Source organism: Haliotis asinina, chromosome 15, assembly GCF_037392515.1.
Source record: "Haliotis asinina isolate JCU_RB_2024 chromosome 15, JCU_Hal_asi_v2, whole genome shotgun sequence".
Lineage (NCBI taxonomy): Eukaryota > Metazoa > Mollusca > Gastropoda > Lepetellida > Haliotidae > Haliotis > Haliotis asinina.
The window spans coordinates 50,147,469-50,174,374 of NC_090294.1; the positions used below are offsets into that span (position 1 = coordinate 50,147,469).

Here is a 26,906-nt window from a genome sequence, read left to right on the forward strand (position 1 = left end):
ATTTGGGAATAACACTGGAAGCAATTTGAAAAATGACTGCTTACTGCAGACTGAATGTGCAGCAGCTTTTCTTTCTTCTGAATATTTGTCATAGATTTCATTACTTGTCAGGAACTGGGTATCAATTGTGCTGCACTCAATAGATGTAATCAACCTGAAATGATAGTATACATGGTATAGTAGCATCAAAAGTGGACACGAAACTCTCATCATGAGTTTCATTCCTGGTATATAATTTTACTATTACTGGGATGTTTATTTAATCGAATAACATTACAAAATGTTTTGTTGTTCATCTTTAACATTACAGGTGAGCGTATATGTAACAATTTCATTTACTTCCCCTCTAGTTCCATACTTCATAGCAAGTCTTATAACATTCTAAAGGCAAAGTATCTGTTATTTTTTTCCCACTTTGTGGTTAATGCAAAACCTGATGAGCTACAGAGCCCACGACCCTATTTTATCATGTTTTTGTGTAGTTGTCATTGTGTCAGATTCCTGGGTGTAGGGGAGACTGTTGTTTTCTTATGAGAAAGACCTCTTCTCATTGTGTGAAAATAAGACTTTGTGTGCTGGTGATTAGGTGCTTGGCTCAAAGTGATTAGGGTGAAGGTTCGAATGCCTGATGGGACTCAACCAAAAAAGTACTAGACTTTGTTCTTTACTACGAAAGTGAAATCCCAAATGTGACAATATTTTTTTTGTTTGCCTTTTTAACTATTCAGTAATGTTTATATACTATTGTAACAACACTCAAAGATAAAGATCCAGCTTTATGTCAAGACTATGTTATGATTAGGAAAGTACAATCTGTTAGCACAATGGCAAAGTCCATGCTCTTATGGAATGAGTTTCTGTTTCAGGAAAATGGTGCAAACCTTGAAGCCCAAAAAGGTTGCTGTAACTGCTTTGACAGGGATTGCAAGCCTGCAGTATGGAGAGGTCGGGGGACAGACTATACACCACTGGTGTGGGTATATGGATGGCAGATATTCAGCCACTGAACTTGAAGATCTCCTTCTACAGAGTGATGTCTTTCATGATGCAAAAGACAACATCTTAACAACAGAGGTCCTCATTATTGATGAAGTTGGCATGATGAGTCGCAAGATGTTTGAGGTAATAGAAAATGTGTGTGGCGCAATCAGGAAAGATAAGAGACCTTTTGGAGGGATTCAAGTTATAGCATCAGGTGACTTCAAACAGTTGCCCCCTGTACCAAATCATTTCCAAGATGGTGACGGGTCTTTCATATTTCAAAGTGATAGGTTCAGAAGAGTGTTTCCCCATTTGATTACTTTAAAGGAAGTTGTGAGACAGACAGAAAGAGACCTCATATCTGCCATAAATGAGTTGTGTGATGGCTGTCCAACTGAAGAAACGCATAACCTGATGGAAAGTCTCAGAAGACCTCTTCAATATGGCGAAGGACAACCCCCTCCAGTTAGAATTTATGGGACAAATTTTGAGGTGGAGTTTGAAAACTTCTGTAAAATGAATGAAATGGATGGTGAAATTCACCTCTTCAAGGCAAAAGATTCAGGGGAGACAAACCTCGATCTCAGGCTAAGCAAGTCTTGAAACTTAAAGTTGGTTCACCAGTTGTTCTAATAAGGAATATGACCCCGCAGTTGGTGAATGGTACACAGGGCACGGTACATAGCTTGGATGATGATGGACCTATTGTTGACTTTAACGGAAAATTGGTTCCCATTCGGCCAATGATCTTTGAGGTTTATGACATCACACAGAAGCGAGTGAGAGGAACAAGAAGTCAAATCCCTCTCAGGTTAGCGCATGCAATAACAGTGCACCGAGCCCAAGGACTCACTCTAAGTCCCGTGATAGTAAACTGTGAAAATGTTTTCTTGCCTGGCCAGTTTGGAGTTGCTGTAGGCCGCTGTGTCAGTAAGAACTGTTTGCAGATAGTCAACTATGACAGGACCAAAGCTGAGAAACAACACAAGGCAGATGTCTATGACTTTTATGCCCAAGAGAGCGCAACACTTCAACATGACTTATCATGCTGCGCAACCTTACCTGGACCCCACCTCGGCCATGGCTTTGTGGCTGCAGGAGGGGATATTGGAAGTGACAGTGATGCAAACAGTGACAGTGCAGACAGTGATACCGATGAGACAATTGGGACAGGTAGTAACAGTGATGATGAACCAGTGGATGAGTTTGAAAATGAAAAAATTACTGTAAAATTGGCAGGATTCATTTCATTATCGAAAAGAGAGGAAACAAAATCCCAGACACGATTGGAGATCTCAGTGCATACTATGCCAAGGCAGAAAAGGTTGTGAAAAAACTCTTAACTAAAAGAAAGCAAATGCTATCCAAAACAAACCATTGGCAAGAATTGTGTCAAAAGTTAACAGTTTTCTTGAATTCTGACAATCACAAGGCACGCTATCAGCAACTTTTTCGAAAGTCCCAGATAAGAGTTCCAGCAAGAAGATATCAACCAAACTCTACTTTTATATCTTGCACGATCTCGTCCATGAAGAGGCCAGTCAGATCGTAGATGCTCAGGGAGAACATGTTGTCTACAATGCTGAAGAAGTGACTGCCATAGCTCGAGCCAAAGTACGTTACATTGCTGGTGCTTGTATAACAAGAATAAGACAGAGACTCAGAAAATCAGTGCTTACTAAGATTGATGCCTTGACAAGGAAGAGCTCTAAACAGTCAAGAATAGAAAATGCAAAGCAAAGACTGCTTCAAAATATAAGGGTTACTGAATCTGCAATTAGTAGCCAAACTGAGGACAAAGCAAGTTTGTCAGAGGTAGACTTCAAACAGTTTTCCTCCAGAGGTCTGATGCACATATCAGATCAAACATTCAGTTTTTTTCTGCAATTGCATGCTTTCATTCAGAGTCGGACAACTTTCCAACATCTTCATTTGCAACATGCAAATATTTATGGCACACTACAGGTGGCAATAATGGCCCAGTCTGAATTGCTAGATATGTGGTTAGAACTCTGCATATCTGCTGAATCAAGTGAAGGGAATGAAGATGATTCCTTAGACGTTCTGCACACTTTGCTCACTGATTTGTATTTTGATGTATGTGACCATTTCCTGAAAATATCTCTTGTAGATAAGGTCAAATGATTTAAGGCAGCACTACCTCGTAAAAAGAAACAAGCATTAAGACCAAAAGTAGTTGGTTTGACAGGTGGACCATCTACCAGTAAAAGACAACGTCGTTGATTATATCATGGCTGAGACCAGATTAGTATCAACAACAACACTGTTGCAGAGGATGTTAAAATGAGGTCAATCTCACCAACTGTCTGTCAGGTTTCCAGATCATCAACTCGAAAACCATTGAATATTATGCATGAAACTCTGCACATGTATCAAGCAACTAGCAAGGTGGTCCTTGTCCTAAATGTTGATTTGTGGTAATGTAATATTTTCTGTTTCCATACCAACAGGATGGACTTAGACTGGAAATGAGGATAGGCTTTGTTTCTGGATAGTAACTCAAAAACCTTTCAATATATATTTATGAAACTTTGTAAATGTATCAGTCAAGCAGAGAAGAATGGCCTTTTGCTACATGGGGATTTTAATAATTTTCTATGTTCTTTTTATTGCTATTGTTTCCATTGAAACAAATTCAAGTTTGAATCCAGACAAGGCTAGACTACTGACCAGTGCTCTTATATTTTCACGTGAATATAGTTGGTATATTTTATGCTTTATATATGATTATGATGATGATGGTGGTGGTGGTGGTTGTGATGATGATGATGATGATGATGATGATGATTAAATTGATGGTAAGTAATGATATATACAGATATCAAAGAAATACAGTTTAGAAATGGGTTGAATAGTTTTGTTGTTTTTTCCAGGAGTGTATTTATGGGAAACACACAGGAGTTGTGGAATACTTGTTGACCACATAAAAAAATGGTCTTGTCTCTTATTACAGCCTGACTCAAAATTTGACTAGGTATTAAGTATTCAATGGAAATTGGGTTCACAAAAAATCACAAAGTATGGTTTAATTTTTGTCACAACTACCTTTTGATTTTACATCAGACAACATTTTGGTCAAAACATCATAACATCAGAACAAAATAGTAAAACTCTCTTATGCCATCTACCATTCATTGTGCGCAACAAGAAAAGAAATAAGTTTAATTTTACTTCATATTACGTACCAGCTGACGGCATCTGTCCGAGCGTATGGCCAACATTTTACTGCGTTTGTATTTCCCGCAAAAATAACTACTTGCGCAATTACCTCCCTTGCATTCATCCACTCGCTACGTCATCAGTGAGCCTTTTTAGAATAACTGTTACTAAAATTCTAACAATAACCACAACATATCAGATAAATAATCTGGAACACTTTAATGAGAAATTTGGGCAATATGATGTGTCCTCTTAATTTCTGCTTATTCTTGTTCCTTCATTCCGCTGAACCGGAAGCTGGCAGGGGTAATGGAAACGAAGAATGCTCTGTGAGAGCACCAGCGGCGCTTAAAACGTTGATTAAAATATATTTCACGTGAGTAATTGTTAAGTATGAGGTTGGAAATCTGAGAGCACAACCCTGTGAGTAAATGTGTGTCTATATTTGATGGTGGCGATATTTTATTTTGACATGAAAAATATTTTTCGGACGGAAGCGAGGGAAGTTTGTTGCCAACCTTTGCTCGCTTCGCCCGCATATACGAAGTGTGGTCAGTTTCGTTCTGCTGCGCAACCCATTTTGCGCTACACTTTGCCTGTGGGATAATGAAACGATCCATGAGTGTTGTCTTTGTTATCTAAATCTGTTATTTTAGAACAAGTATATAGATATGGGAGAGCACAGGCAAAGCATCATTCGCTTGCAAACTGGCTTAGCAGAAAACCCCTTAATCCAAATATTTGGACCTGTAGAAACTATTCCTTTACAGCAATGTTTAGGGAGGAAAGTCACAATTTCCCAGAGGTTTTCCAGACACGAGGCCTCGTTTTCGACGATGACGATTCACGGGATAGCGGCTTTGAGTCTCTCTGCAGTGACAGTGAGGTTGGCGCTATAATATATTATGCATGCTTTGTATACATTAGAGAGACATAAAGGTAAATTATGTGCACAAAACGTAAGACAGAAAAGTACACGCACTAACTGATGACTGAGCAGGGCTAGTCTATTAAACCTAAAACTGTTGGATTAAACAATCGAAATGCAATGTATGTATTTTCCTTCAGGTGTCTCCACTATCTTTGGTTTTCAAGAAAACCAGTTTTCTCGGCCCAAGGAAGTCCCTTTTCACAGATAAGAGACCACGTGACAATGACGATGATGAGGATGAATATGTTGTGGCAAGGCAGATCAAGAAACAGAAGACCGTCGATAGTGTCAATAAAAGAGCACAGAAAGAAGTGAGGTCAGAAGCGATGAAGTCTGCTTTGGAGAAAATGGAAAACGAAGGAGACTTGATCGGCGATGGTTCGCAGGTTAGTGCAAAGTACCTTTTCCGCATCCAACGGTTTTAATTAAGAACTTCTGTAGTGCCTAAATAATGGGAATGCAAAAACGAACTTGATCACTTTGTAAGACAGACATACAAGCTGCGTTATAATGAAAGTTTCGTTCACTTTCAGGTTCATTGTCTCCCCACCATACAAGGCCGACACAAGGATCTCAAGTCTGTGTCTGCACAAACAGTTAGTCAGCTTCTTGCTGGAAAATATGCTGACGTCATTTCCAGTTACCAAATCATCGACTGTCGTTACCCCTACGAATACGAGGGCGGTCATATTGAGGAAAGGCTTCTTGATAATTCTTTCATCGTACAAACCTATATGGCACTTATGTATATAAAAAAAGGAATCTGAAATGACAGAAATGAATATTCTAAATGTGGGTGATTTATATACTGTTATATATCAACTTCAGGGTGCGGAGAATCTTCACAACCAGGCTCTGATAACGGATTTAGTGACCGGTCTGCAGCAGCGTGACACCACTCAACGGAACATCCTCATCTTCCACTGCGAATTTTCCTCAGAGAGAGGCCCCAAACTGTAAGTGTATGAGAAGCTGACGTGAACGATGTCAGATTTAAGATTTCGATTAAATGGGTGATGTACCAATGAAATAAAAGTAGTTATCTTTGTTAATGCACCATTTCATTTAACGATATATTATCGGATACAGATTGAGACACCTGAGAAACCTTGACCGGAAGCTGAACAGTGACCGTTACCCTTTCCTCTTCTACCCGGAAGTATACCTGTTAGATGGTGGATACAAGGCCTTCTATGAACAACATCAGGTAAGTTGAGAAACGTTTAAATAGGTATAAATCTAATAATGTAATATCCGAATTCCAGCACTGAAGTAACATTTAAATATAATATTATTAATTATTAATAAATAATGTGATACTTTTGTCCATAAATCTTTTTGTTAAAGTGCATGCATTATGTACAGTTACTACTATGTTTCAGTCTCAATGCAATCCAAGAAACTATGTTCCCATGCTGCACCAGAATTACTCCAAACAACTACGTCACTTCCGAGTCAAGTCCAAGTCCTGGACAGCAGGAGACAAACAGAACATGCGCAGTCGACGTCACCAAATAGACGCGTCACCACTCAAGATGTGTCTTTGGTAATCTGGAGGATGAATTAGTGACATTGGACATTTCACCTGTTTTTGGGGCATGAGATTTTGGGGACTTGTTATTTATTGTTCTTGTTTATGTTGTGTTGGTGCCTGAATGTTGAGGCAATAACTGAACACTTTACACCTATGTTGACCACCGTTATCAAGCATGATGTGATGTATAGTATTTATACAACGTGAATAAATGCACACTTACACAATGTTTGTTTTCCTCCATTTCTTCGTTTTGTTCAACAGACATACATTTTCTGAAAGTATTGAAACAAGTGGCATGCTATGTCACGCGGAGTTTCAAATACCGTATTTGCTCGAAGAAAGTATACTTCGCACAGGAGTATCCTAGCTCAGAAACGCGAGGAAGGTCTTGAGCCATCGGTCATTTGTCATTTGATCTGTCTTTGGTGATGGCTGTTAATTATCACCACAAGTGAAGACTTCGGGAAAGTTCTAATTTTAACTGAAGCAGTCTTTTTCAATGACCCAAAGAATACTTCAAGACATTTAACACAACGAAATTCATGTTTTTGCTTCAATGCAATATTGTGGACAATATGTCTTAAATATCACATAAACATATACGATATGGCTATGAGTGGATTAAGAACATTATGCTGTCTGTCCGATGTTTGTTTAGAGAAAGTGTTGATGACTTCTTGACATTACGGAAGACATTTTGTAAGTAGTTTCTGCATTGTTAAGGACTGAATAAAATAAGAGGGGAATGGGGCCATTCATTCTGTTGAAGTTGGCATGTTGTTACTGAAACAACCACACTTGTATGTTTGAAAGAATGATGATACATTATGTATACAAGGCATTGTGTATTAACGATGACACACAGCTAACACACAGTGCACAAATATTCTAACGACCATGTTCAGTCCAAACAACATTATTTGTTGTATGACACCAACACCAAGAATGCTTTTACACTGCATCTAAATATATCACATTACGTCTATGTAGGGACAAACATTCATTGTAACTCCACATCTCTAAGCATAAACGATTACCCGGATTTTAATGGTTCATTCCCATTATGAGTACCCCAAGCTTGACTACCCGTCCATTACACAACCTACTTGAACATGCATTCGGCCTCTACATGTATATCGCAAAGAATTTCAACAGAAATGTTGCAATGCATATCATGCCACCTCCGAGTAAACACAATAACTGTCAGATGAACACAAGACTCTGGAATTATTCATTTTACAAGAAACAGTACAAAAACCAATTCTGTCTTTAACGGCAGCAGCTTGTTTAGATCTTTTATAAAGATTAGATAAAACATGAGACATGAGTAAGAAATAAAATTCTCTTCACCGTTATCTATTTTCAGTTTACATCCACCAAACATTAACTCAGCTTCTACAAGCATGAATTTAAGGCAGCTAATCCAGATTATCCTAACAACCCTTTTGATGAACCTGCTTACTTTACACCTTCACCCAGCCAGTAAGGAGTTCACACAAAAATTGTTTGCGTATTAGAAATTGTGGTTGTCATCTTAAAACAAATCCTCTTCACAACATCGTATGGAAAGAAGAAGGCAAAAAGCACTAGGAATGCAACCACATATGTATATTCCATTCACACATTAACATAATACACAATCAGCTTAACATGCATTTACCATATACACAGGACAGGACTATCAAATCATGGATCCTACAATCCATGCCTTACATCCAACATGTTTCTACTTACACAGCTTCCATCACACACCACGCTAAAAGATATGCTAGCATGCACTTATTCCGACACACTCAAAATACGCTTCCTGTGGTCATTTTAGAATTCTAACAGTAGCCCATTTCGATATACACTGTCAAATGTTTCTGACAGATCTGGAAAACAATAATACACTTGTTTCTTTCTCATTTAGAAATTGATGAATAGCTGATTGTAGTAGTAGTGTTGCATCTATGTTGGAAAGACGCTTCCGAAATGAAAAGTAGCAGACATAACAGACAAAAATCAGACATAGCAGAAATATCAGATAGATGTTTTCTGTAAGACAACAGCAATTTGTCGAGGTCTCTTGCGTAGCTGAAACAGAAAGAGGAACCAATAACTTATCAAACATTGTAGCTAAAGTTTATTCAACATCCACCTAAGCATTAACACGGTTTGTGCACGCAAGTTTAATCCAGGTAATCCAGATCATCCTAACAGCCCCTCGATAAACCTGCTTACTAAATACCTTCACCAAGCAATTGGGGAAATTCATGCAGAAAGCGTGCCCACATTAAAGATCTTGTTCCCAAAGTAAATACAAATTTTCCTTAATTGTCATTCAACTGACTGGAAAACCTACCAGAAATAGGAGTTATCAACACATGGTCTACCGGTATATTTGATGTTCTATTCGCTGATTAACCCGGGATAATCCCACTTACACCTTCCTACAGTTAGCTCCATAACTACGGGGGAGCACAAGCGAATGCACTTTCACACCAAGCCCAATCCCTAAATGCGTTAAGGTTTAACTATGTTTTCATTAACCATTATGAATGATTCACGGTTAAATGGATAATGAAACGATCAACGAGTGTTGTCTTTGTTATGTAAATATGTTATTTTAGAACAAGTATATAGATATGGGAGAGCACAGGCAAAGCATCATTCGCTTGCAAACTGGCTTAGCAGAAAACCCCTTAATCCAAATATTTGGACCTCTAGAAAGTATTCGTTTACAGCAATGTTTAGGGAGGAAAGTCACAATTTCCCACAGGTTTTCCAGACACGAGGATTTGTTTTCGACGATGACGATTCACGGGATAGCGGCTTTGAGTCTCTCTGCAGTGACAGTGAGGTTGGCGCTATAATATATTATGCATGCTTTGTATACATTACAGAGACATAAAGGTAAATTATGTGCACAAAACGTAAGACAGAAAAGTACACGCACTAACTGATAACTGAGTAGGGCTAGTCTATTAAACATAAAACTGTTGGATTAAACAATCGAAATGCAATGTATGTATTTTCCTTCAGGTATCTCCACAATCTTTGGTTTTCAAGAAAACCAGTTTTCTCGGCCCAAGGAAGTCCCTTTTCACAGAAAAGAGACCGCGTGACAATGACGATGATGAGGATGAATATGTTGTGGCAAGGCAGATCAAGAAACAGAAGACAGTCGATATTGTCAATAAAAGAGCACAGAAAGAAGTGAGGTCAGAAGCGATGAAGTCTGCTTTGGACAAAATGGAAAACGAAGTAGACTTGATCGGCGATGGTTCGCAGGTTAGTGCAAAGTACCTTTTCGCATCCAACGGTTTTAATTAAGAACTTCTGTAGTGCCTAAATAATGGGAATGCAAAAACAAACTTGATCACTTTGTAAGACAGACATAGAAGCTGCGTTATAATGAAAGTTTCGTTCACTTTCAGGTTCATTGTCTCCCCACCATACAAGGCCGACACAAGGATCTCAAGTCTGTGTCTGCACAAACAGTTAGTCAGCTTCTTGCTGGAAAATATGCTGACCTCATTTCCAGTTACCAAATCATCGACTGTCGTTACCCCTACGAATACGAGGGCGGTCATATTGAGGTAAGGCCTCTTGATAATTCTTTCATCGTACAAACCTATATGGCACTTTTGTATTTGAATACAAGAAAGAAATCTGAAATGACAGAAATCAATATTCTAAATGTGGGTGATTTATATACTGTTATATATCAACTTCAGGGTGCGGAGAATCTTCACAACCAGGCTCTGATCACGGATTTAGTGACCGGTCTACAGCAGCGTGACACCACTCAACGGAACATCCTCATCTTCCACTGTGAATTTTCCTCAGAGAGAGGGCCCAAACTGTAAGTGTATGAGAAGCTGACGTGAACGATTTCAGATTTAAGATTTCGATTAAATGGGTGATGCACCAATGAAATTTAAAGTAGTTATCGTTGTCAATTCACCATTTCATTTAACGATATATTATCGGATACAGATTGAGACACCTGAGAAACCTTGACCGGAAGCTGAACAGTGACCGTTACCCTTTCCTCTTCTACCCGGAAGTATACCTGTTAGATGGTGGATACAAGGCCTTCTATGAACAACATCAGGTAAGTTGAGAAACTTTTAAATAGGTACAAATCTAATAATGCAATATCCGAATTCCAGCACTGAAGTAACATTTAAATATATTATTATTAATTATTAATAAATAATGTGATACTTTTGTCAAAAATCTTTTTGTTAAAGTGTATGCATTATGTACAGTTACAACTATGTTTCAGTCTCAATGCAATCCAAGAAACTACGTTCCCATGCTGCACCAGAATTACTCCAAACAACTACGTCACTTCCGACTCAAGTCCAAGTCCTGGACAGCAGGAGACAAACAGAACATGCGCAGTCGACGTCACCAACTAGACGCGTCACCACTCAAGATGTGTCTTTGGTAATCTGGAGGATGAATTAGTGACACTGGACATTTTGCCTGTTTTGGGGGCATCCGATTTGGGGGACTTGTTATTTAATATTTCTTGTTTATGTTGTGTTGGTGCCTGAATGTTGAGGCAATAACTGAACACTTTACACTTATGTTGACCACCGTTATCAAGCATGATGTGATCTATAGTATTTTTACAATATGAATAAATACAGACTTACACAATGTTTGTTTTCCTCCATTTCTTCGTTTTGTTCAACAGACATACATTTTCTGAAAGTATTGAAACAAGTGGCATGCTATGTCACGCGGAGTTTTAAATACCGTATTTGCTCGAAGAAAGTATACTTCGCACAGCAGTATCCTAGCTCAGAAACGCGAGGAAGGTCTTGAGCCATCGGTCATTTGTCATTTGATCTATTTTTGGTGATGGCTGTTAATTATCACCACAAGTGAAGACTTCGGGAAAGTTCTAATTTTAACTGAAGCAGTCTTTTTCAATGACCCAAAGAATACTTCAAGACATTTAACACAACGAAATTCATGTTTTTGCTTCAATGCAATATTGTGGACAATATGTCTTAAATATCACATAAACATATACGATATGGCTATGAATGGATTCAGAACATTATGCTGTCTGTCCGATGTTTGTTTAGAGAAAGGGTTGATGACTTCTTGACATTACGGAAGACATTTTGTAAGTAGTTTCTGCATTGTTAAGGACTGAATAAAATAAGAGGGGAATGGTGCCATTCATTCTGTTGAACTTGGCATGTTGTTAATGAAACAACCACACTTGTATGTTTGAAAGAATGATGATACATTATGTATACAAGGCATTGTGTATTAACGATGACACACAGCTAACACACAGTGCACAAATATTCTAACGACCATGTTCAGTCCAAACAACATTATTTGTTGTATGACACCAACACCAAGAATGCTTTGACACTGCATCTATATATATTACATTACATCTATGTAGGGATACCCATTCATTGTAACTCCACATTTCTAAACATAAACGATTACCCGGATTTTAATGGTTCATTCTCATTATGACTACCCCAAGCTTGACTACCCGTCCACTACACAACATACTTGAACATGCATTCGGCCCCTACATGTATATCGCAAAGAATTTCAACAGAAATGTTGCAATGCATATCATGCCACCTCCGAGTAAACACAATAACTGTCAGATGAACACAAGACTCTGGAAATATACATTTTACAAGAAACAGTACAAAAACCAATTCTGTCTTTAACGGCAGCAGCTTGTTTAGATCTTTTATAAAGATTAGATAAAACATGAGACATGAGTAAGAAATAAAATTCTCTTCACCGTTATCTATTTTCAGTTTACATCCACCAAACATTAACTCAGCTTCTACAAGCATGAATTTAAGGCAGCTAATCCAGATTATCCTAACAACCCTTTTGATGAACCTGCTTACTTTACACCTTCACCCAGCCAGTAAGGAGTTCACACAAAAATTGTTTGCGTATTAGAAATTGTGGTTGTCATCTTAAAACAAATCCTCTTCACAACATCGTATGGAAAGAAGAAGGCAAAAAGCACTAGGAATGCAACCACATATGTATATTCCATTCACACATTAACATAATACACAATCAGCTTAACATGCATTTACCATATACACAGGACAGGACTATCAAATCATGGATCCTACAATCCATGCCTTACATCCAACATGTTTCTACTTACACAGCTTCCATCACACACCACGCTAAAAGATATGCTAGCATGCACTTATTCCGACACACTCAAAATACGCTTCCTGTGGTCATTTTAGAATTCTAACAGTAGCCCATTTCGATATACACTGTCAAATGTTTCTGACAGATCTGGAAAACAATAATACACTTGTTTCTTTCTCATTTAGAAATTGATGAATAGCTGATTGTAGTAGTAGTGTTGCATCTATGTTGGAAAGACGCTTCCGAAATGAAAAGTAGCAGACATAACAGACAAAAATCAGACATAGCAGAAATATCAGATAGATGTTTTCTGTAAGACAACAGCAATTTGTCGAGGTCTCTTGCGTAGCTGAAACAGAAAGAGGAACCAATAACTTATCAAACATTGTAGCTAAAGTTTATTCAACATCCACCTAAGCATTAACACGGTTTGTGCACGCAAGTTTAATCCAGGTAATCCAGATCATCCTAACAGCCCCTCGATAAACCTGTATACTTTATACCTTCACCAAGCAATTGGGGAAATTCATGCAGAAAGCGTGCCCACATTAAAGATCTTGTTCCCGAAGTAAATACAAATTTTCCTTAATTGTCATTCAACTGACTGGAAAACCTACCAGAAATAGGAGTTATCAACACATGGTCTACCGGTATATTTGATGTTCTATTCGCTGATTAACCCGGGATAATCCCACTTACACCTTCCTACAGTTAGCTCCATAACTACGGGGGAGCACAAGCGAATGCACTTTCACACCAAGCCCAATCCCTAAATGCGTTAAGGTTTAACTATGTTTTCATTAACCATTATGAATGATTCACGGTTAAATGGATAATGAAACGATCAACGAGTGTTGTCTTTGTTATGTAAATATGTTATTTTAGAACAAGTATATAGATATGGGAGAGCACAGGCAAAGCATCATTCGCTTGCAAACTGGCTTAGCAGAAAACCCCTTAATCCAAATATTTGGACCTCTAGAAAGTATTCGTTTACAGCAATGTTTAGGGAGGAAAGTCACAATTTCCCACAGGTTTTCCAGACACGAGGATTTGTTTTCGACGATGACGATTCACGGGATAGCGGCTTTGAGTCTCTCTGCAGTGACAGTGAGGTTGGCGCTATAATATATTATGCATGCTTTGTATACATTACAGAGACATAAAGGTAAATTATGTGCACAAAACGTAAGACAGAAAAGTACACGCACTAACTGATAACTGAGTAGGGCTAGTCTATTAAACATAAAACTGTTGGATTAAACAATCGAAATGCAATGTATGTATTTTCCTTCAGGTATCTCCACAATCTTTGGTTTTCAAGAAAACCAGTTTTCTCGGCCCAAGGAAGTCCCTTTTCACAGAAAAGAGACCGCGTGACAATGACGATGATGAGGATGAATATGTTGTGGCAAGGCAGATCAAGAAACAGAAGACAGTCGATATTGTCAATAAAAGAGCACAGAAAGAAGTGAGGTCAGAAGCGATGAAGTCTGCTTTGGACAAAATGGAAAACGAAGTAGACTTGATCGGCGATGGTTCACAGGTTAGTGCAAAGTACCTTTTCGCATCCAACGGTTTTAATTAAGAACTTCTGTAGTGCCTAAATAATGGGAATGCAAAAACAAACTTGATCACTTTGTAAGACAGACATAGAAGCTGCGTTATAATGAAAGTTTCGTTCACTTTCAGGTTCATTGTCTCCCCACCATACAAGGCCGACACAAGGATCTCAAGTCTGTGTCTGCACAAACAGTTAGTCAGCTTCTTGCTGGAAAATATGCTGACCTCATTTCCAGTTACCAAATCATCGACTGTCGTTACCCCTACGAATACGAGGGCGGTCATATTGAGGAAAGGCTTCTTGATAATTCTTTCATCGTACAAACCTATATGGCACTTTTGTATTTGAATACAAGAAAGAAATCTGAAATGACAGAAATCAATATTCTAAATGTGGGTGATTTATATACTGTTATATATCAACTTCAGGGTGCGGAGAATCTTCACAACCAGGCTCTGATCACGGATTTAGTGACCGGTCTACAGCAGCGTGACACCACTCAACGGAACATCCTCATCTTCCACTGTGAATTTTCCTCAGAGAGAGGGCCCAAACTGTAAGTGTATGAGAAGCTGACGTGAACGATTTCAGATTTAAGATTTCGATTAAATGGGTGATGCACCAATGAAATTTAAAGTAGTTATCGTTGTCAATTCACCATTTCATTTAACGATATATTATCGGATACAGATTGAGACACCTGAGAAACCTTGACCGGAAGCTGAACAGTGATCGTTACCCTTTCCTCTTCTACCCGGAAGTATACCTGTTAGATGGTGGATACAAGGCCTTCTATGAACAACATCAGGTAAGTTGAGAAACTTTTAAATAGGTACAAATCTAATAATGCAATATCCGAATTCCAGCACTGAAGTAACATTTAAATATATTATTATTTAATTATTAATAAATAATGTGATACTTTTGTCAAAAATCTTTTTGTTAAAGTGTATGCATTATGTACAGTTACAACTATGTTTCAGTCTCAATGCAATCCAAGAAACTACGTTCCCATGCTGCACCAGAATTACTCCAAACAACTACGTCACTTCCGACTCAAGTCCAAGTCCTGGACAGCAGGAGACAAACAGAACATGCGCAGTCGACGTCACCAACTAGACGCGTCACCACTCAAGATGTGTCTTTGGTAATCTGGAGGATGAATTAGTGACACTGGACATTTTGCCTGTTTTGGGGGCATCCGATTTGGGGGACTTGTTATTTAATATTTCTTGTTTATGTTGTGTTGGTGCCTGAATGTTGAGGCAATAACTGAACACTTTACACTTATGTTGACCACCGTTATCAAGCATGATGTGATCTATAGTATTTTTACAATATGAATAAATACAGACTTACACAATGTTTGTTTTCCTCCATTTCTTCGTTTTGTTCAACAGACATACATTTTCTGAAAGTATTGAAACAAGTGGCATGCTATGTCACGCGGAGTTTTAAATACCGTATTTGCTCGAAGAAAGTATACTTCGCACAGCAGTATCCTAGCTCAGAAACGCGAGGAAGGTCTTGAGCCATCGGTCATTTGTCATTTGATCTATTTTTGGTGATGGCTGTTAATTATCACCACAAGTGAAGACTTCGGGAAAGTTCTAATTTTAACTGAAGCAGTCTTTTTCAATGACCCAAAGAATACTTCAAGACATTTAACACAACGAAATTCATGTTTTTGCTTCAATGCAATATTGTGGACAATATGTCTTAAATATCACATAAACATATACGATATGGCTATGAATGGATTCAGAACATTATGCTGTCTGTCCGATGTTTGTTTAGAGAAAGGGTTGATGACTTCTTGACATTACGGAAGACATTTTGTAAGTAGTTTCTGCATTGTTAAGGACTGAATAAAATAAGAGGGGAATGGTGCCATTCATTCTGTTGAACTTGGCATGTTGTTAATGAAACAACCACACTTGTATGTTTGAAAGAATGATGATACATTATGTATACAAGGCATTGTGTATTAACGATGACACACAGCTAACACACAGTGCACAAATATTCTAACGACCATGTTCAGTCCAAACAACATTATTTGTTGTATGACACCAACACCAAGAATGCTTTGACACTGCATCTATATATATTACATTACATCTATGTAGGGATACCCATTCATTGTAACTCCACATTTCTAAACATAAACGATTACCCGGATTTTAATGGTTCATTCTCATTATGACTACCCCAAGCTTGACTACCCGTCCATTACACAACATACTTGAACATGCATTCGGCCCCTACATGTATATCGCAAAGAATTTCAACAGAAATGTTGCAATGCATATCATGCCACCTCCGAGTAAACACAATAACTGTCAGATGAACACAAGACTCTGGAAATATACATTTTACAAGAAACAGTACAAAAACCAATTCTGTCTTTAACGGCAGCAGCTTGTTTAGATCTTTTATAAAGATTAGATAAAACATGAGACATGAGTAAGAAATAAAATTCTCTTCACCGTTATCTATTTTCAGTTTACATCCACCAAACATTAACTCAGCTTCTACAAGCATGAATTTAAGGCAGCTAATCCAGATTATCCTAACAACCCTTTTGATGAACCTGCTTACTTTACACCTTCACCCAGCCAGTAAGGAGTTCACACAAAAATTGTTTGCGTATTAGAAATTGTGGTTGTCATCTTAAAACAAATCCTCTTCACAACATCGTATGGAAAGAAGAAGGCAAAAAGCACTAGGAATGCAACCACATATGTATATTCCATTCACACATTAACATAATACACAATCAGCTTAACATGCATTTACCATATACACAGGACAGGACTATCAAATCATGGATCCTACAATCCATGCCTTACATCCAACATGTTTCTACTTACACAGCTTCCATCACACACCACGCTAAAAGATATGCTAGCATGCACTTATTCCGACACACTCAAAATACGCTTCCTGTGGTCATTTTAGAATTCTAACAGTAGCCCATTTCGATATACACTGTCAAATGTTTCTGACAGATCTGGAAAACAATAATACACTTGTTTCTTTCTCATTTAGAAATTGATGAATAGCTGATTGTAGTAGTAGTGTTGCATCTATGTTGGAAAGACGCTTCCGAAATGAAAAGTAGCAGACATAACAGACAAAAATCAGACATAGCAGAAATATCAGATAGATGTTTTCTGTAAGACAACAGCAATTTGTCGAGGTCTCTTGCGTAGCTGAAACAGAAAGAGGAACCAATAACTTATCAAACATTGTAGCTAAAGTTTATTCAACATCCACCTAAGCATTAACACGGTTTGTGCACGCAAGTTTAATCCAGGTAATCCAGATCATCCTAACAGCCCCTCGATAAACCTGCTTACTAAATACCTTCACCAAGCAATTGGGGAAATTCATGCAGAAAGCGTGCCCACATTAAAGATCTTGTTCCCGAAGTAAATACAAATTTTCCTTAATTGTCATTCAACTGACTGGAAAACCTACCAGAAATAGGAGTTATCAACACATGGTCTACCGGTATATTTGATGTTCTATTCGCTGATTAACCCGGGATAATCCCACTTACACCTTCCTACAGTTAGCTCCATAACTACGGGGGAGCACAAGCGAATGCACTTTCACACCAAGCCCAATCCCTAAATGCGTTAAGGTTTAACTATGTTTTCATTAACCATTATGAATGATTCACGGTTAAATGGATAATGAAACGATCAACGAGTGTTGTCTTTGTTATGTAAATATGTTATTTTAGAACAAGTATATAGATATGGGAGAGCACAGGCAAAGCATCATTCGCTTGCAAACTGGCTTAGCAGAAAACCCCTTAATCCAAATATTTGGACCTCTAGAAAGTATTCGTTTACAGCAATGTTTAGGGAGGAAAGTCACAATTTCCCACAGGTTTTCCAGACACGAGGATTTGTTTTCGACGATGACGATTCACGGGATAGCGGCTTTGAGTCTCTCTGCAGTGACAGTGAGGTTGGCGCTATAATATATTATGCATGCTTTGTATACATTACAGAGACATAAAGGTAAATTATGTGCACAAAACGTAAGACAGAAAAGTACACGCACTAACTGATAACTGAGTAGGGCTAGTCTATTAAACATAAAACTGTTGGATTAAACAATCGAAATGCAATGTATGTATTTTCCTTCAGGTATCTCCACAATCTTTGGTTTTCAAGAAAACCAGTTTTCTCGGCCCAAGGAAGTCCCTTTTCACAGAAAAGAGACCACGTGACAATGACGATGATGAGGATGAATATGTTGTGGCAAGGCAGATCAAGAAACAGAAGACAGTCGATATTGTCAATAAAAGAGCACAGAAAGAAGTAACGTTAGAAGCGATAAAGTCTGCTTTGGACAAAATGGAAAACGAAGTAGACTTGATCGGCGATGGTTCACAGGTTAGTGCAAAGTACCTTTTCGCATCCAACGGTTTTAATTAAGAACTTCTGTAGTGCCTAAATAATGGGAATGCAGAAACAAACTTGATCACTTTGTAAGACAGACATAGAAGCTGCGTTATAATGAAAGTTTCGTTCACTTTCAGGTTCATTGTCTCCCCACCATACAAGGCCGACACAAGGATCTCAAGTCTGTGTCTGCACAAACAGTTAGTCAGCTTCTTGCTGGAAAATATGGTGACGTCATTTCCAGTTACCAAATCATCGACTGTCGTTACCCCTACGAATACGAGGGCGGTCATATTGAGGTAAGACCTCTTGATAATTCTTTCATCGTACAAACCTATATGGCACTTTTGTATTTAAATACAAGAAAGAAATCTGAAATGACAGAAATCAATATTCTAAATGTGGGTGATTTATATACTGTTATATATCAACTTCAGGGTGCGGAGAATCTTCACAACCAGGCTCTGATCACGGATTTAGTGACCGGTCTACAGCAGCGTGACACCACTCAACGGAACATCCTCATCTTCCACTGTGAATTTTCCTCAGAGAGAGGGCCCAAACTGTGAGTGTATCAGAAGCTGACGTGAACGATTTCAGATTTAAGATTTCGATTAAATAGGTGATGTACCAATGAAATAAAAGTAGTTATCTTTGTTAATGCACCATTTCATTTAACGATATATTATCGGATACAGATTGAGACACCTGAGAAACCTTGACCGGAAGCTGAACAGTGACCGTTACCCTTTCCTCTTCTACCCGGAAGTATACCTGTTAGATGGTGGATACAAGGCCTTCTATGAACAACATCAGGTAAGTTGAGAAACTTTTAAATAGGTACAAATCTAATAATGCAATATCCGAATTCCAGCACTGAAGTAACATTTAAATATAATATTATTAATTATTAATAAATAATGTGATAATTTTCTCCATAAATCTTTTTGTTAAAGTGCATGCATTATGTACAGTTACTACTATGTTTCAGTCTCAATGCAATCCAAGAAACTACGTTCCCATGCTGCACCAGAATTACTCCAAACAACTACGTCACTTCCGAGTCAAGTCCAAGTCCTGGACAGCAGGAGACAAACAGAACATGCGCAGTCGACGTCACCAAATAGACGCGTCACCACTGAAGATGTGTCTTTGGTAATCTGGAGGATGAATTAGCGACACTGGACATTTTGCCTGTTTTGGGGGCATCCGATTTGGGGGACTTGTTATTTATTGTTCTTGTTTATGTTGTGTTGGTGCCTGAATGTTGAGGCAATAACTGAACGCTTTACACCTATGTTGACCACCGTTATCAAGCATGATGTGATCTAAAGTTTTTATATAATATGAATAAATGCACACTTACACAATGTTTGTTTTCCTCCATTTCTTCGTTTTGTTCAACAGTCATATATTTTTTGAAAGGATTGAAAGAAGTGGCATTTATATCACGCGGAGTTTCAAATACGGTATTTGTTTGAAGACAGTAATATACTTCGCACAGCAGTATCCTAGCTTAGAAACGCGAGGAAAATCTTGATCCATCGATCATTTGTCATTTGATCTATCTTTGGTGATGGCTGTTAATTATCACCACAAGTGAAGACTTCCGGAAAATTCTAATTTTAACTCAAGTGTCTTTTTCAATGACCCAAAGAATACTTCAAGACATTTAACACAACGAAATTATCCATGTTTTTGCTTCAATGCAATATTGTGGACAATATTTCGTAAATATGACATAAACATATACGATATGGCTATGAGTGGATTAATGAAATTATGCTGTCTGTCCGCTGTTTGTTTAGAGGAAGTTTATATGAGTTCTTGACATTACGGAAGACATTTTGTAAGTAGTTTCTGCATTGTTAAGGACTGAATAAAAGAAGAGGAGAATGGTGCCATTCATTGTGTTGACGTTGGCATGTTGTTACTGAAACAACCACACTTGTATGTTTGAAAGAATGATGATACATTATGTATACAAGGCATTGTGTATTAACGATGACACACAGCTAACAAACAGTGCACAAATATTCTAACGACCATGTTCAGTCCAAACAACATCATTTGTTGTATAACACCAACACTAAGAATGCTTTGACACTGCATCTATATATATTACATTACATCTATGTAGGGATATCCTTTCATTGTAACTCCACATCTCTAAGCATAAACGATTACCCGGATTTTAATGGTTCATTCCCATTATGACTACCCCAAGCTTGACTACCCGTCCATTACGCAACCTACTTAAACATGCATTCGGCCTCTACATGTATATCGCAAAGAATTTCAACAGAAATGTTGCAATGAATATCATGCCACCTCCGAGTAAACACAATAACTGTCAGATGAACACAAGACTCTGGAATTATTCATTTTACAAGAAACAGTACAAAAACCAATTCTGTCTTTAACGGCAGCAGCTTGTTTAGATCTTTTATAAAGATTGGATTAAACATGAGACATGAGTAAGAAATAAAATTCTCTTCACCGTTATCTATTTTCAGTTTACATCCACCAAACATTAACTCAGCTTCTACGAGCATGAATTCAAGCCAGCTAATCCAGATTATCCTAACAACCCCTTTGATGAACCTGCTTACTTCACACCTTCACCCAACCAGTAAGGAATTCACACAGAATGTTTTTGCGTATTAGAATTTGTGGTCGCCAAGTTAAAAGAAATCGTCTTCACACCATCGTATGGAAAGAAAAAGACAAAACGCACTTGGAATGCAGCCACATATGTATATTCCATTCACACACTAACACGATACACAAACAGCCAAACACGCATCCTACAATGCATGCCTCACATCCAACATGTTTTTCCTTACACAGGATCCATCACACACCACGCTAAAAGATATACTAGCATGCACTTATTCCCATACACTCAAAACACGCTTCCTGTGGTCATTTTAGAAACCCAGCAGTAGTCCATTTCTATATACACTGTCAAATGTCTCTGACAGATTTGGGAAACAAGAACACACTTGTTTTTTTCTCATTTAGAAAATTTATGAATAGCTGATTGTAGTACTAGTGTTGCATCTATGGTGGAAAGACGCTTCCGAAATGCAAAGTGACATCAGAGATAGCACAGATATCAGATAGATGTTTTCTGTAAGACAACAGCAATTTGTCGAGGTCTCTTGCGAAGTTGAAACAGAACCAGGAACCAATAACTTATTAAACCAGTCCACATTGTGGCTCAATTTTAGTCAACATCCACTTAAGCATTAACACGGTTTGTGCACGCAAGTCTAATCCAGGTAATCCAGATCATCCTAACAGCCCCTCGATAAACCTGTATACTTTATACCTTCACCATGCAATTGGGGAAATTCATGCAGAAAGCGTGCCCACATTAAAGATCTTGTTCCCGAAGTAAATACAAATTTTCCTTAATTGTCATTCAACTGACTGGAAAACCTACCAGAAATAGGAGTTATCAACACATGGTCTACCGGTATATTTGATGTTCTATTCGCTGATTAACCCGGGATAATCCCACTTACACCTTCCTACAGTTAGCTCCATAACTACGGGGGAGCACAAGCGAATGCACTTTCACACCAAGCCCAATCCCTAAATGCGTTAAGGTTTAACTATGTTTTCATTAACCATTATGAATGATTCACGGTTAAATGGATAATGAAACGATCAACGAGTGTTGTCTTTGTTATGTAAATATGTTATTTTAGAACAAGTATATAGATATGGGAGAGCACAGGCAAAGCATCATTCGCTTGCAAACTGGCTTAGCAGAAAACCCCTTAATCCAAATATTTGGACCTCTAGAAAGTATTCGTTTACAGCAATGTTTAGGGAGGAAAGTCACAATTTCCCACAGGTTTTCCAGACACGAGGATTTGTTTTCGACGATGACGATTCACGGGATAGCGGCTTTGAGTCTCTCTGCAGTGACAGTGAGGTTGGCGCTATAATATATTATGCATGCTTTGTATACATTACAGAGACATAAAGGTAAATTATGTGCACAAAACGTAAGACAGAAAAGTACACGCACTAACTGATAACTGAGTAGGGCTAGTCTATTAAACATAAAACTGTTGGATTAAACAATCGAAATGCAATGTATGTATTTTCCTTCAGGTATCTCCACAATCTTTGGTTTTCAAGAAAACGAGTTTTCTCGGCCCAAGGAAGTCCCTTTTCACAGAAAAGAGACCGCGTGACAATGACGATGATGAGGATGAATATGTTGTGGCAAGGCAGATCAAGAAACAGAAGACAGTCGATATTGTCAATAAAAGAGCACAGAAAGAAGTGAGGTCAGAAGCGATGAAGTCTACTTTGGACAAAATGGAAAACGAAGTAGACTTGATCGGCGATGGTTCGCAGGTTAGTGCAAAGTACCTTTTCGCATCCAACGGTTTTAATTAAGAACTTCTGTAGTGCCTAAATAATGGGAATGCAAAAACAAACTTGATCACTTTGTAAGACAGACATAGAAGCTGCGTTATAATGAAAGTTTCGTTCACTTTCAGGTTCATTGTCTCCCCACCATACAAGGCCGACACAAGGATCTCAAGTCTGTGTCTGCACAAACAGTTAGTCAGCTTCTTGCTGGAAAATATGGTGACGTCATTTCCAGTTACCAAATCATCGACTGTCGTTACCCCTACGAATACGAGGGCGGTCATATTGAGGAAAGGCCTCTTGATAATTCTTTCATCGTACAAACCTATATGGCACTTTTGTATTTGAATACAAGAAAGAAATCTGAAATGACAGAAATCAATATTCTAAATGTGGGTGATTTATATACTGTTATATATCAACTTCAGGGTGCGGAGAATCTTCACAACCAGGCTCTGATCACGGATTTAGTGACCGGTCTACAGCAGCGTGACACCACTCAACGGAACATCCTCATCTTCCACTGTGAATTTTACTCAGAGAGAGGGCCCAAACTGTAAGTGTATCAGAAGCTGACGTGAACGATTTCAGATTTAAGATTTCGATTAAATGGGTGATGCACCAATGAAATTTAAAGTAGTTATCGTTGTCAATTCACCATTTCATTTAACGATATATTATCGGATACAGATTGAGACACCTGAGAAACCTTGACCGGAAGCTGAACAGTGACCGTTACCCTTTCCTCTTCTACCCGGAAGTATACCTGTTAGATGGTGGATACAAGGCCTTCTATGAACAACATCAGGTAAGTTGAGAAACTTTTAAATAGGTACAAATCTAATAATGCAATATCCGAATTCCAGCACTGAAGTAACATTTAAATATATTATTATTAATTATTAATAAATAATGTGATACTTTTGTCAAAAATCTTTTTGTTAAAGTGTATGCATTATGTACAGTTACAACTATGTTTCAGTCTCAATGCAATCCAAGAAACTACGTTCCCATGCTGCACCAGAATTACTCCAAACAACTACGTCACTTCCGACTCAAGTCCAAGTCCTGGACAGCAGGAGACAAACAGAACATGCGCAGTCGACGTCACCAACTAGACGCGTCACCACTCAAGATGTGTCTTTGGTAATCTGGAGGATGAATTAGTGACATTGGACATTTCACCTGTTTTGGGGGCATGAGATTTGGGGGACTTGTTATTTAATATTTCTTGTTTATGTTGTGTTGGTGCCTGAATGTTGAGGCAATAACTGAACACTTTACACTTATGTTGACCACCGTTATCAAGCATGATGTGATCTATAGTATTTTTACAATATGAATAAATACAGACTTACACAATGTTTGTTTTCCTCCATTTCTTCGTTTTGTTCAACAGACATACATTTTCTGAAAGTATTGAAACAAGTGGCATGCTATGTCATGCGGAGTTTTAAATACCGTATTTGCTCGAAGAAAGTATACTTCGCACAGCAGTATCCTAGCTCAGAAACGCGAGGAAGGTCTTGAGCCATCGGTCATTTGTCATTTGATCTATCTTTGGTGATGGCTGTTAATTATCACCACAAGTGAAGACTTCCGGAAAATTCTAATTTTAACTGAAGCAGTCTTTTTCAATGACCCAAAGAATACTTCAAGACATTTAACACAACGAAATTCATGTTTTTGCTTCAATGCAATATTGTGGACAATATGTCTTAAATATCACATAAACATATACGATATGGCTATGAATGGATTCAGAACATTATGCTGTCTGTCCGATGTTTGTTTAGAGAAAGGGTTGATGACTTCTTGACATTACGGAAGACATTTTGTAAGTAGTTTCTGCATTGTTAAGGACTGAATAAAATAAGAGGGGAATGGTGCCATTCATTCTGTTGAACTTGGCATGTTGTTAATGAAACAACCACACTTGTATGTTTGAAAGAATGATGATACATTATGTATACAAGGCATTGTGTATTAACGATGACACACAGCTAACACACAGTGCACAAATATTCTAACGACCATGTTCAGTCCAAACAACATTATTTGTTGTATGACACCAACACCAAGAATGCTTTGACACTGCATCTATATATATTACATTACATCTATGTAGGGATACCCATTCATTGTAACTCCACATTTCTAAACATAAACGATTACCCGGATTTTAATGGTTCATTCTCATTATGACTACCCCAAGCTTGACTACCCGTCCATTACACAACATACTTGAACATGCATTCGGCCCCTACATGTATATCGCAAAGAATTTCAACAGAAATGTTGCAATGCATATCATGCCACCTCCGAGTAAACACAATAACTGTCAGATGAACACAAGACTCTGGAATTATACATTTTACAAGAAACAGTACAAAAACCAATTCTGTCTTTAACGGCAGCAGCTTGTTTAGATCTTTTATAAAGATTAGATAAAACATGAGACATGAGTAAGAAATAAAATTCTCTTCACCGTTATCTATTTTCAGTTTACATCCACCAAACATTAACTCAGCTTCTACAAGCATGAATTTAAGGCAGCTAATCCAGATTATCCTAACAACCCTTTTGATGAACCTGCTTACTTTACACCTTCACCCAGCCAGTAAGGAGTTCACACAAAAATTGTTTGCGTATTAGAAATTGTGGTTGTCATCTTAAAACAAATCCTCTTCACAACATCGTATGGAAAGAAGAAGGCAAAAAGCACTAGGAATGCAACCACATATGTATATTCCATTCACACATTAACATAATACACAATCAGCTTAACATGCATTTACCATATACACAGGACAGGACTATCAAATCAAGGATCCTACAATCCATGCCTTACATCCAACATGTTTCTACTTACACAGCTTCCATCACACACCACGCTAAAAGATATGCTAGCATGCACTTATTCCGACACACTCAAAATACGCTTCCTGTGGTCATTTTAGAATTCTAACAGTAGCCCATTTCGACATACACTGTCAAATGTTTCTGACAGATCTGGAAAACAATAATACACTTGTTTCTTTCTCATTTAGAAATTGATGAATAGCTGATTGTAGTAGTAGTGTTGCATCTATGTTGGAAAGACGCTTCCGAAATGAAAAGTAGCAGACATAACAGACAAAAATCAGACATAGCAGAAATATCAGATAGATGTTTTCTGTAAGACAACAGCAATTTGTCGAGGTCTCTTGCGTAGCTGAAACAGAAAGAGGAACCAATAACTTATCAAACATTGTAGCTAAAGTTTATTCAACATCCACCTAAGCATTAACACGGTTTGTGCACGCAAGCCTAATCCAGGTAATCCAGATCATCCTAACAGCCCCTCGATAAACCTGCTTACTAAATACCTTCACCAAGCAATTGGGGAAATTCATGCAGAAAGCGTGCCCACATTAAAGATCTTGTTCCCAAAGTAAATACAAATTTTCCTTAATTGTCATTCAACTGACTGGAAAACCTACCAGAAATAGGAGTTATCAACACATGGTCTACCGGTATATTTGATGTTCTATTCGCTGATTAACCCGGGATAATCCCACTTACACCTTCCTACAGTTAGCTCCATAACTACGGGGGAGCACAAGCGAATGCACTTTCACACCAAGCCCAATCCCTAAATGCGTTAAGGTTTAACTATGTTTTCATTAACCATTATGAATGATTCACGGTTAAATGGATAATGAAACGATCAACGAGTGTTGTCTTTGTTATGTAAATATG

General features: G+C 38.0%; 6 protein-coding genes across 6 annotated transcripts; all 6 read left to right on the top strand.

Moving 5' to 3' along the window:
- The first annotated feature begins 870 nt into the window (after positions 1-870).
- LOC137265087 (uncharacterized) lies at positions 871-1,584 on the top strand. Its single transcript, XM_067800401.1, has one exon. The coding sequence runs from the start codon at positions 871-873 to the stop codon at positions 1,582-1,584; it is 714 nt and encodes a 237-aa protein (XP_067656502.1).
- A 3,834-nt stretch (positions 1,585-5,418) lies between these two features.
- On the top strand, positions 5,419-6,642 carry LOC137265088 (M-phase inducer phosphatase-like). Its single transcript, XM_067800402.1, has 5 exons — positions 5,419-5,478; positions 5,626-5,789; positions 5,923-6,048; positions 6,182-6,299; positions 6,475-6,642. The coding sequence occupies exons 1-5, from the start codon at positions 5,419-5,421 to the stop codon at positions 6,640-6,642; spliced, it is 636 nt and encodes a 211-aa protein (XP_067656503.1).
- A 3,200-nt stretch (positions 6,643-9,842) lies between these two features.
- On the top strand, positions 9,843-11,070 carry LOC137265089 (M-phase inducer phosphatase-like). Its single transcript, XM_067800403.1, has 5 exons — positions 9,843-9,902; positions 10,049-10,210; positions 10,349-10,476; positions 10,611-10,728; positions 10,903-11,070. The coding sequence occupies exons 1-5, from the start codon at positions 9,843-9,845 to the stop codon at positions 11,068-11,070; spliced, it is 636 nt and encodes a 211-aa protein (XP_067656504.1).
- A 3,201-nt stretch (positions 11,071-14,271) lies between these two features.
- LOC137265090 (M-phase inducer phosphatase-like) lies at positions 14,272-15,500 on the top strand. The gene is made up of 5 exons (XM_067800404.1): positions 14,272-14,331; positions 14,478-14,641; positions 14,780-14,905; positions 15,040-15,157; positions 15,333-15,500. The coding sequence occupies exons 1-5, from the start codon at positions 14,272-14,274 to the stop codon at positions 15,498-15,500; spliced, it is 636 nt and encodes a 211-aa protein (XP_067656505.1).
- A 2,780-nt stretch (positions 15,501-18,280) lies between these two features.
- On the top strand, positions 18,281-21,406 carry LOC137265091 (M-phase inducer phosphatase-like). The gene is made up of 7 exons (XM_067800405.1): positions 18,281-18,325; positions 18,513-18,761; positions 18,908-19,069; positions 19,208-19,335; positions 19,469-19,586; positions 19,762-19,925; positions 21,313-21,406. Exons 1-7 carry the CDS (start codon positions 18,281-18,283, stop codon positions 21,404-21,406), a joined length of 960 nt encoding a protein of 319 aa, XP_067656506.1.
- A 1,681-nt stretch (positions 21,407-23,087) lies between these two features.
- Positions 23,088-24,315, top strand: LOC137265092 (M-phase inducer phosphatase-like). The gene is made up of 5 exons (XM_067800406.1): positions 23,088-23,147; positions 23,294-23,457; positions 23,596-23,721; positions 23,856-23,973; positions 24,148-24,315. The coding sequence occupies exons 1-5, from the start codon at positions 23,088-23,090 to the stop codon at positions 24,313-24,315; spliced, it is 636 nt and encodes a 211-aa protein (XP_067656507.1).
- Positions 24,316-26,906: the final 2,591 nt, after the last annotated feature.

Bases quoted from the DNA above. Each gene is read 5' to 3' on its own strand.
- LOC137265090 (XM_067800404.1), top strand. From the start codon at position 14,272: ATGAAGTCTGCTTTGGACAAAATGGAAAACGAAGTAGACTTGATCGGC. The intron at 14,906-15,039 runs GTAAGTGTATGA...TATCGGATACAG, and splicing joins TCAGAGAGAGGGCCCAAACT to ATTGAGACACCTGAGAAACC. The intron at 15,158-15,332 runs GTAAGTTGAGAA...ACTATGTTTCAG, and splicing joins CCTTCTATGAACAACATCAG to TCTCAATGCAATCCAAGAAA.
- LOC137265089 (XM_067800403.1), top strand. From the start codon at position 9,843: ATGAAGTCTGCTTTGGACAAAATGGAAAACGAAGTAGACTTGATCGGC. The intron at 9,903-10,048 runs GTTAGTGCAAAG...GTTCACTTTCAG, and splicing joins TGATCGGCGATGGTTCGCAG to GTTCATTGTCTCCCCACCAT. The intron at 10,211-10,348 runs GTAAGGCCTCTT...TATCAACTTCAG, and splicing joins ACGAGGGCGGTCATATTGAG to GGTGCGGAGAATCTTCACAA.
- LOC137265088 (XM_067800402.1), top strand. From the start codon at position 5,419: ATGAAGTCTGCTTTGGAGAAAATGGAAAACGAAGGAGACTTGATCGGC. The intron at 5,479-5,625 runs GTTAGTGCAAAG...GTTCACTTTCAG, and splicing joins TGATCGGCGATGGTTCGCAG to GTTCATTGTCTCCCCACCAT. The intron at 6,300-6,474 runs GTAAGTTGAGAA...ACTATGTTTCAG, and splicing joins CCTTCTATGAACAACATCAG to TCTCAATGCAATCCAAGAAA.
- LOC137265087 (XM_067800401.1), top strand. From the start codon at position 871: ATGGTGCAAACCTTGAAGCCCAAAAAGGTTGCTGTAACTGCTTTGACA.
- LOC137265092 (XM_067800406.1), top strand. From the start codon at position 23,088: ATGAAGTCTACTTTGGACAAAATGGAAAACGAAGTAGACTTGATCGGC. The intron at 23,722-23,855 runs GTAAGTGTATCA...TATCGGATACAG, and splicing joins TCAGAGAGAGGGCCCAAACT to ATTGAGACACCTGAGAAACC. The intron at 23,974-24,147 runs GTAAGTTGAGAA...ACTATGTTTCAG, and splicing joins CCTTCTATGAACAACATCAG to TCTCAATGCAATCCAAGAAA.
- LOC137265091 (XM_067800405.1), top strand. From the start codon at position 18,281: ATGACGATTCACGGGATAGCGGCTTTGAGTCTCTCTGCAGTGACA. The intron at 18,762-18,907 runs GTTAGTGCAAAG...GTTCACTTTCAG, and splicing joins TGATCGGCGATGGTTCACAG to GTTCATTGTCTCCCCACCAT. The intron at 19,587-19,761 runs GTAAGTTGAGAA...ACTATGTTTCAG, and splicing joins CCTTCTATGAACAACATCAG to TCTCAATGCAATCCAAGAAA.